This window comes from Geospiza fortis, unplaced genomic scaffold (assembly GCF_000277835.1).
Source record: "Geospiza fortis unplaced genomic scaffold, GeoFor_1.0 scaffold491, whole genome shotgun sequence".
Lineage (NCBI taxonomy): Eukaryota > Metazoa > Chordata > Aves > Passeriformes > Thraupidae > Geospiza > Geospiza fortis.
In genome coordinates, this window is record NW_005054390.1 from 613,208 (window position 1) to 623,599 (window position 10,392).

General features: G+C 38.0%; 1 protein-coding gene across 1 annotated transcript in view; it reads left to right on the forward strand.

Annotated features, from left to right (window-relative positions):
* JAK2 (Janus kinase 2) overlaps positions 1-9,759 on the forward strand; it is a 56,674-nt gene extending 46,915 nt beyond the window's left edge. Inside the window, exons 24-25 of the mRNA XM_031060770.1 lie at positions 3,327-3,440; positions 5,619-9,759. Coding sequence (XP_030916630.1) covers positions 3,327-3,440; positions 5,619-5,726 — 222 coding nt within the window. The 3' untranslated portion in view covers positions 5,727-9,759. The remainder of the gene's footprint in view (positions 1-3,326; positions 3,441-5,618) is intronic.
* Positions 9,760-10,392: the final 633 nt, after the last annotated feature.

A 10,392-nucleotide genomic window follows, 5' to 3' on the forward strand; every position in this document is an offset into this window, starting at 1 on the left:
GAACTCAGGATAGCTCTTCCAGCATAAGAACATAAATAAAGACACCTAGAGTTTTTCAGAAGGATTGTGAAATGAAAAGTGATAGAGTAAGTTACAAGCACAAGCGGACTATTCTTTCAATGAATCAATTCTACATTTGCATTCACCACTTCATCAGGTTGGTTATCCTATTGGTATGCATCAAGAGAAGGTAATTTGGTAAATTTAACCAAAATGGTCTGTTCAGCTCTTGTAGTCTTTATACTTATATGTTGTTTTCAAAACCTGGCCATTTACACATTCAGCCAATGGGTGTTTCACACTTTCATGTCAAGGATCGTTAAAGAAATTTTGAAGCATTGGAGGAAAAAAAAATGTCCTTTATGTTGTTATTAGAAATTTATTTCAGTTAATACTGCATCCTCATTTACTTTGGATGTCTGGCAGTCCGAGTGACATTTTAATCTGCTTTTTGGGTTATTTTGGTTTTTTGGAGAGCAAGGTTTATCTAAGCCATTTTTTCTTGCTGTAATTATACTAATTTTTCTGCTGTGTCATTACTGATTAGTCCTGCTAACCGTTTTTTATACATCAGCATGATAATATCTGTTTTCTATTTAGCATTTTTCAAAGCGTTAGTTATTTTAGTGTTCCACAGAGCTCTTTAGAATCAGCTGTGAGTTTAATCCTTTTAAAACTAATTAATCACAGAAGCACAGAATGTTATGTGTTGGAAGGGACATTAAAGATCAACTCATCCCAAACCTCCCTGCCATGGACAGGAACACCTCCCACTAGATGAGGTTACTCAGAGCCCTCAGCCCAGCTTTGAACACCCCCAGGGACGGGGCAGCCACAGCTTCTCTGGGCAACCTCTTCCACTGTCTCACCATCCTTACAGTAAAATAATTTCTTCCTAATTACCTTTGTTTCTCCCCTTTCAGTTTGTACCCATTACTTCTTGTCCTATCACTGCAGTTCCTGATTAAGAGTCCCTCTCCCCCTCTCCACCTTTGCTGTAGGCCCCCTTCAGAGCCTGGGAGTTGCTGTGAGGTCTCCACACAACTTTCTCTTCTCCAAGCAGAACAGACACAACTTCCTCAGTCTGTTGTCATGAGGAAATGCTCCAGTTCTCTTATCAATCTCATGCCCTTCTCTGGACTTGCTCCAACAGGTCCATGTTCCTCTTGTTCCCCCAGAGCTGGATGCAGCCCTGCAGGTGGGGTCTCACCACAGCTGAGCAGAGGGGCAGAATCCCCTCGCTGGCCCTTCTGGCCACACTGCTTTGGATGCAGCCCAGGACATGTTTGGCTCTCTGGGCTGGGAGTGCCCATGGCTGGATCACATTGAGTTTTTCATCACCCATCACCCCCAAGTCCTTCTCCACAGGGCTGATTTCAATCACATCCCCTCCCAGGCCCCTGGTGTGTCCAGGATTGCCATGGCCCATGTGCAGAACCTTTTGCTTCTCCTTGCCGAACATCATGAGGTTTGCATGGGCCCAGCTCTCCAGCCTGTCCGGGTCCCTCAGGATGGGACCCTTCCCTGCAGGGTGTGGCTGCCCGTGCAGGCCGCGGTCAGGGAACGTCTGAGGGTCCCACTGCCCACATCCCCTGCAGAGGTGTTGGTCAGTTTGGGCCCTGGTGCTGACCCCTCGGGGACACTGCCCATCACTGCTCTCCCATGGACAGTGAGCCATTGACCACAGCTCTGAGCACAGCCCTCCAGCCAGGCCTTTATCCACTGAGGCACCCATCCCTCACACCCATGTCTCTCCCATTTAGAGACAAGGATGTCATGTGGGACAGTGTCAAACTTTGTATAAGTCCAGGTAGCTCCATCATAAAGTCTAGGTAGCTCCATCATAGAAGGTTACTAGATTTCTCAGGAAAAAAAATTGTGCCCTTAGTAAAGCCATGTTGTTTGTTTCCAGTCACTTCTTTGTTTTCCATATGCCTTAGCATGATCTACAGGAGAATTGGCTCCATGATCTTGCCTGGCAGATGTGAGACTGACTAGCTTGTTTTTCATTGTGTCTTTCACTTTCCCCTTTTCAAAAATCAGGGTTATCTTTCCCTTTTTCCAGTCATCACAAACTTCACCTTAACAACTTCATCTGCCAACTCCCTCAGGACCCTTGACTAAATTTCATCAGGTCCCACAGACTTCTGCACATTCAGTTTCCTTAGATGGTCATGAGCATGACCCTCTCCTACAGTGGTCTTAGGGTCTTCTTTCTCTCAGTCCCTCCATCTGCCTTTCTCTACTTGGGCAGTGCCTGGAACACTTGCCTTTGAGGACTCAGGCATAGAAGTAATTTAAAACCTCAGTCTTCTCTTTATCCAGGTGTCCTGGTTTAGGGAAAATCTGGTAGAAAATTTCCAAAGGAGGCCCCTCCAGAAAGCAAACCCACACGGCCCCTCCCCTCAACCAGCTCGGGAAGAATTCCTTGGAGAGAAGTGGAAAGAACCTGTTTATTTAACAGGCACAGCACCCCCCAGCACACAAAATGAACAGTACTGGATGACACCACTCTGACAAAGATGACAAATTCAGAAAGTCTCTCTCGGGGTGGCAGGGGCGGGAGGTGGTCGCTCTGTTGTCAGTCCCTGCAGCGCTGGGGCAGCTGCTGCAGCCACAGGGGGTAAGCTCTCAGTGTTCCAAGGTTCCCGTCCAGAGCAGGTTCCGGCCAGAGCAGGTTCGAGATGGTCAAAAAAAAAAAGGAGAGGAGAAAACAGTCCTGAAAGAAATCGGAACTGTTTAGCTAAACTAGCTAATGAACAGAAGCAAAAAAGCAAGCAGAAGCGAAGCAGAAGCAGGAGCAAGAGAGAGAGCAAAGCAAAAAGCAAAAGCAAAAAAAAAATGAAAGCAGCACTAAGGGCTGCCTGACTCTGTGTCCCTGATAAGAAAAACCCAAACAAAACTTTCACTCTTCAAAGCCAGTCTTAAAGGCACAGAACAAAATATCCCGCAGAAACAGAACATATGAATGGGGATACAAGCATCATAACGTCACCCTAGGACACCAGGGTAGTCAAATCATCAGATGATGATCAACATTTTTAAAGATTTTTCATGTAGTGCTTTAAATTGTGTATGTATAATTCCATTTTATTCTATTCCATATCATTATTTAATTTTACACACACAAAAAATATGTAATTATTGATATATTCTCTGGACATGTAATTTTTAATTTCATCATTGTTATGTACTATTCAATTCATTCTTATTATTCTTATAAATAATTTTTGCTTGGTCAGGATATTGCAGCATCTTTTTTTCCTCTAAAGATTATATATTACAATATATAAAGATTATATATTACAATTGGCCTTTTGTTTCAGGAATTCATGCGCATGATTGGCAATGATAAACAAGGGCAGATGATTGTATTTCATTTGATAGAGCTTTTGAAGAATAATGGACGACTGCCGAGACCAGATGGATGCCCTGATGAGGTACTGTGTTAAAATGTTACTGTAGTGTGAAGGGTGCTCAGTTAGCGTGAGTACCTGCAAATGCAAAACTTACATTTTGTTCTGCTTGGACCACTAAAGTACTTATTCAAGTGGAATGGCTGTGCTGTTATTTTATCAGTTTCATGATGAGTATAATCTTTTTTTTTTCTGATTCATTAGCTTGTACTGCCTCAGGAGGCCAGACTGTATTCTTGCTGAATACATGAAGTGGGGCTGCTGTAACTTACTGCTATACTTGGGTACTCACACTTCTATTTTGAAAAGACACATGTATTAAGGCAACACAATTAGCATATATAACTTGTTCTGTGTAAGTCCCATGTAGAGATTCTCATTCAAAGCTATGAACTTTGGATTTCTTTTTTTTTAAATCTGTATTATTCAGCAAAAAAATCTTAACAACCACCTAAGGGTTTTCACATTTAATTCCAGGATGTAAAGAGCTTCTTATCTTGATTATTGCCTTTCTGTTACTGTTCCCTTCTCAAGTGAAGGGTCATGTTTATAATGTATATTATTCGCCATCAAGCATTTTCAACTTGCAGACTGTAGACACAGTTAAGTATATGAATCAGATTTTCTATGTTCAGAGTCTTCAGATTTGTATTCATGTTCTTTGTAGATACTAAAGTACAGCTGTAGAGCTGTCCTCAGAGCACATAAATTAACTCAGTGTTCTTTTGGTTTTATTTATACACCAGATGCTTTAAAAAATACTTTCATACCACTCCTAAGTCTTGTAGTATTCTGTTGTTCAGAGCAGGGTGCACAAAGCCTGGTTCAGTCAAACTGACCTGGTTGGGCTGTGTAGGTGAATCAGTAGTGAAAAAATGGAAGGAAAATAGTTATGGGTTGTTGTTTTTTACATATGTAATTGCCAGCTCAGATTAATTGCTGCATCCCTTTAAACTCAAGCACACTTGACAATAAGTCAAGAAATAGTACAGTTAAAACTGGTGAAAGAGAAAACATCAGGGTCAAGTGGTCTAATAGAGGAGAAAAAGAATGGTACAAGTGAGGCAGGAAGCCATGGGGAAGGAAAAACTGTATAGAGAATAGAAAGAGAAGTCTTTGAAGAACCTTTCTTGCATTTGATGTACCAGTACAGCAACTGTTGAACTGCAAAGGTTTGGCTTTTTGAAGATAACCTGAATGTCATATGTATAAGATAATAAATGTTTTACTGAAACTGTATTTTAACTAACCCAAAGGTTTCAGTGTCTGACATTTCTCCAGCTATCAAAGCAAGATGGAAATGTCTCTGTGTTAGAAACTGCATTCATCCCCTTTTGATCCTGGAAGGCCAGTCATCACAGATAGTAAATCTTCCAGATACCTGTAGCTTACAGCAGCTTATCTTGCAGCTTACAAGCTGCTTGAGAGTTGGTTCTAAAGCAGCTTGGTCAATGCAGGTGTTTCAAATCTGCTGAAAGATAAGGAGCAGTTTCTAATTTTTTTTCCTGGTAGCTGTACAGATTGTTCTTAAGCAATATGTGAAAAACTGTTGAAAGTATGAGAAATTGGTAATAACAATCTGGATTGAATGAATGAGAAGAGTACAGGTGAAGAGCTTGGCAAGTTGTGTGAGATCAGGTATCAGGTACATCTCTGTGCAAAAAGAAAACTGTTGCCATGTAACTATTGTAGTGGAAATATCTTTCAAAGTTGGTTCAGTTTGCACAGTAACCTTTTTTTTGGTTATTTCTGATTATATATGAAGAATAATTAAGAATTTAATATACAAATGTGGAGAAATATATGTTAACTTTGCAGGGGAAGTCTTATTTAGAATTACTGTCTTTTGTAAATCTGATTTCTGGTCATACTGGTGCTTGTTATGTTAAAGCATTTTTGAGCTTCTCAAAAAAAGAGCAAGAAAAAAATATAAAAACTTATCAAAGTAACAACTCTTGCAAAAGTTTCAAAAAACAACTGAGTGAATTTTCATGCTAACTTTTAAAAAATTGTCTTTCATAATAAGAACTTTTGCAGAGCCACGTATCCTAGGTTCTTGCTGTCACTGGACCAGAGTTCAGTCACACTCTTCTGCAGCTGTTGTTTGGAAGCATAAAGTTAAGCTGGATGTTCTTTAGTTCAGTTTCAAATAAATATGTATGGTATCTGTTTACCTACTAACAATTTTTTTTTCTTCTCCAGATTTATGCTATCATGAAAGAATGCTGGAACAATAATGTTGCCCAGCGCCCCACCTTTCGGGATCTTGCTCAGCGAGTGGATCATATAAGGGAAAACATGGGTGGATGAAAAAACTGTCCCTCCTTCAGAGGATGAGTTGGAATGCAGAACAAAATGTACTTGGTCAGCTGTGTATATTTGACATATGTACATGTGCACACATCTTATCCTTGCTGGAAGTAAAATCTGTGTGGCAAATACCCTATCTCAATCTGCATACTGAGGAATCCTGCTAGGGCTTTTTTATCAGGATATTTTTTTTACTATGAGAATGGGTGGTCATTCAGCAACACCATTATTTGCCTTACTTGGCAGTACAAAAAAGAGGTGACTTAAAATGTGATGAAACTAAGAGATAAAAAACCAGTGTATTTCTTTGTTGAAGTAGAGATACCCAGAAAAGACTTCTAGAAATACTTTTACACTGAGTATATAGTGACTAGGCACCCTGTTTTGTGTATTGCACAAAGACTTTTGCCTCTTAATACAGTTTCATGATTTTTTCATTGTTGATGCAGATCTGGCTTCTCTGTGTAACAAAACAGAAGTGGTTTGCTGTGCCTGTCTGAATCAGTTATCAGCCAGCAGTATATCCAAAGAGATGTAGCTGTGTGATGTACTGTAAGTATTTTGAGGGAAAGGGAGCAAATTGTGCTTTACTGGGAGAGACAGAAAACTTACTAATCCGTGCAAAAATTTTAATTTAAAAATGAAAAAGCAAAGATGTTACCCTTTTATTCTTACTCCTCCCTTGATGAGTATTAGATTGTGTTTATAGAATTGAAGATACAGTGATAACACATAGAAGTGAATTCATTTTACACAAGGCAGTGTCTTCAGTGTAAATAAGAAAAAGCTAAGTATACTGCTTTTAAATGCTGCTCTTTTTTTCTTTCCATCCTTGTAATTTTCATGCAGTCATAAGTGAATGAATTGAAACTTTCGAAGCAGGATTAAAAATCTAGAAAATGCCCTCACTTTCACAATTCCTCACTTTGCTGTTAAGATGATAATCTAAATATCTTCCTTCCAGCACAGAAAATGAATACTTACAACTCAGTATCTGATATGGCCAGTCACAACCACATCAAGCCTGTTCTGTATTGAAGTGGCCCAAGCATATTTATTTCTGTGGTAATACCCAACATGAGACTGTTTGGAAGGAGTTACAAGTGCAATTGCTTACATTCAGCATAGGGCAAGGACAGGATTCCAGTTACTGAGAACTGGAAGGAGATCAGAGCTACCTGAATGCTGTATAATTCAGCTTTTGAAATAAGTAACAAAAATTTTTGGACAAGAGAATGCTTCGGTTTTGCCTTGAGGCATAAAACTTGGGGATAATCTCATATCTCAAAGCAGTATAATTGCAGGGTTTGTTTATTTTTAGTTCAAATAGTCTTGTTTGTTTGTTTGTTTTTACTTAAGCATTATTGTTTGCAAACTATAATGCTGGTTCTTTTTGGACTTCTGCTGAGAGAAGTTCATTTAAGGGGATATACAGCTTGGCAAACTGACCTGACATCCAGATTTATATTTAAAATGAAGTGTTAATTTTCAAAATTTGTGGCAGTGAGTTAGTGAAACAGAGGTTACTTTCACTGTGGAGCCTCCTTAATATTTGTGGTAAACTACATCCATCTTATCAGAAATTGAAGAACCTCAGCTTTAAAAAAAAACCAAACAAAAAACCAAAAAAATCCTTACTTTCTGTAATGTAGTGCCAGTATAGCAGTATTTTGTACCATGGTGATGTTTCTCTCCCACAGTCACTCCTACAAAATTACTATTTTATAGTATAAGAGAGTGCTAAATACGGAGAGCAGCGTCAACCTTCTCTCTGCCCATTGCATTTAAAACTATTTCTGTTAGTGTTCTTGCCACCAAGCATTTGCATAGATGATTTTTCAAACCAATTTCACAGTCAGTTTTTAAGCTGCAAAGAACTTTGAAGTGCTATGTTCAACTTAACATGTTTTCTCAATTTCTATACGTTGCTTTGAGGATTTGAAATTTTGTGCAAAAGATGTCTTTGCATTTGTAGTCTCAGTTATGTGTATGTGTATTTTTGTAACAAAGGAGATAAAGCTTTAAAGTATCAAGAAAGCATTTTAGCTGAATAACATATGCAGGAATTATGTAACATTTGCAGTGCATGACACTCAGTAGCTCACTGGTTTCAAATACATAGTAGACTAAACATAATTTATGTAAAAATCTCAGGGAAGTTTGTGTAATGCAATGAAGAATTCTTCCAGTCCGCTAATTTTTCAAGTGAATTAAAGGTCTTTTTCTTGTTCTACTACAGTTTGACTATTTCCATAGTCTATTTGATTGCATAAATGTAGTGGTGAATTCAAAGATGATTTTTAAGTGTCTTGTGGAGTGTTTTTGTTTTGTTTTGGGTTTTGTTCTGCTTTTTTACTTTAGTACTATACCATTTTGAGAGAAAGCCGTATCTTTACACTTTACACAGTGTAACTGTGTGCTGTTGGCCAGAGACAGTCTTTTTTAACAACCAGAGGCCTGTACAGAGGGCTTGAGCATTTAGGATTAATGTTCTTAGCTGGGAGAATAGGACCAAGTAGTGCTTAGGACTTGGGAGATGTATAGTCATCTGCAGTGTCAATATTTAGGTCCCAGAGCAGACCTGCTGGCTTTCTCAAAAAGCTGTTGAGGATGTAAATGTAGTGATTTTGCTGAATTTGCTACTGCCAATTGTGTAACCTTTTAAAAAACCCAACAGAACAACAACACCACCAAAAAACACTGTATTTTGTATTTTGAAAGCTCTCAGATCTACAGTAGCATTGATAATGTCATATTTTTACATGGCATTTGTATTAATAGACTAAGTACTTTGTTTTAGAAAATGTCTTCAGTTGGCATTGCATTTGTAATACATTAGTGTAATCATTATGCTACCCAACATGCTGTTTGATTTTTTTGATAGAAAAAGTGCTGGTTTATGTATACATGACTGCTACTACAGTGTAGAATTAAAATATTAACTACTGCTTTGCACTTATATTGGAAGTGAAAGAATTTTTTAATAAGTGCACAATGTATCTTATAGAATCCCTGCAATCAAGTATTGTGTTGTGTAGTATTGATTTGTTGTCTATCAGTATAAATATGTTAAGTTTCAAAGTTAGTTTTTAAATATATTCCACACAGTATTCCACAAACTTGCAACAGTCATGTAGTAAGCCAGAGGAGAAATGAATTTTCAGGAAAAGAAACACATGTTCTTGTCAAGTCCTAGTACTGGTTAAAAGCTTCCATAGTTGAGATAATTGTTGTTAAATGTGCTGATGAATACAACTGTGAAAGTATATGTAAGAATTATATTTTTCCCCAAAATTAAATTTTTGATTGTTGCATTTAGTTGAGATGTTGACCAGCTGCCCTGAAATGTATGGGAAAAGATGTTACTGTATTAAGTATGAAGAAATGTAATTCTTGTGTAAAGAAAGCAAGCTTTTCAGGAATGTATGATCACAAACACCTAGAGGTTAGAGTTCTGAGAGCAAAAGCAGAGGTGTAGAAGAACAAGACTAAAGGAAGAAGGATGATGTTCAGCATGGGAGAAGCTTTCTGAAACGTGAAATGCACAATGGATTATGAAAAACTGATAGATTTTTCTACTGAAAATGCCATATCGTGACAAATATGTGCTAATATATTTCTGAACTGTGTATTGTCTGCCTTAAGTCTGAAATATTCACAGACACCTAACCTGGCTGAAAAAATGTCAATCATTACTATACCAAAATAAACTAATAATGTTGTGCCATGCCAGACAACAATTCTGATCAGGTGTTTGACTAAGAAGTTTTGCTCTGAATTTTTCTTTTTGAGTAAGAGGTCTACAGTACTTTATATTAAAGTAGAAATAGTCCCTTGGTGGTAGGGAGCAGGGAGGAAAAGATACCTGCCACTTATGATTGAAATGTAAGCACTTGAACACATGGTTTAGTCAAGAGAACATGGAAGGGATATTTTTAGAAAACTGTGTATCCATACCTGAAACTTAACTGTGTGTTTCTTTTTGCATCTGGATAGTGAAAATAAAGAAAAAAAAATTGAATACAATGGATGACACATGCCTGCCAACATTTTCTTTTGCACACTAAAATTTGTTACTGGTATTTAAATCACTGCTGAAGGCAGCTCTGTTCCATTTGATGAGGTAGAATACAGCACTTACAACTTTCCATCCTTCCTAGAATAGCCATATTAAGCATTTATCTACTGGAAGAAACTTAGATGTACCAAAGTAAAGGTGTTACCTACTGAGGGCTTTTAATCTCTTTTTTAATGAAGATTTTCACACAGAAAATTAATTTGGGATGAAGAAACACTTCCTTTTGTTCTCAGTATTTAAAGATATGCAAGTCTCTAAAACAGAAGTGCCTTAGACCACCTTACATGTCTTTAATTTGTTAGAAATTCTAATGTCTTGATTTTCATTACTTTATCATCTCTCCATTTGACTTTACTTAACTTTATGGGAAAATTACTACCATTTACCTTGAACAGAGTTGAATGCTTTTATCAAATACACAACTGGTCCCTTGGTGTTACCAACCATTATACCTGTGTCCTTGAGCAAAACCAGTCCCACAGATGAGTTTGCCTTTGCTTGAGGCAGGACTAGTCCAGTTTTCCCTAACACATTCCCCATATGGGCCACAGGGACTTTACTCCCTTCCACAGTATATGGAGGTTTTGT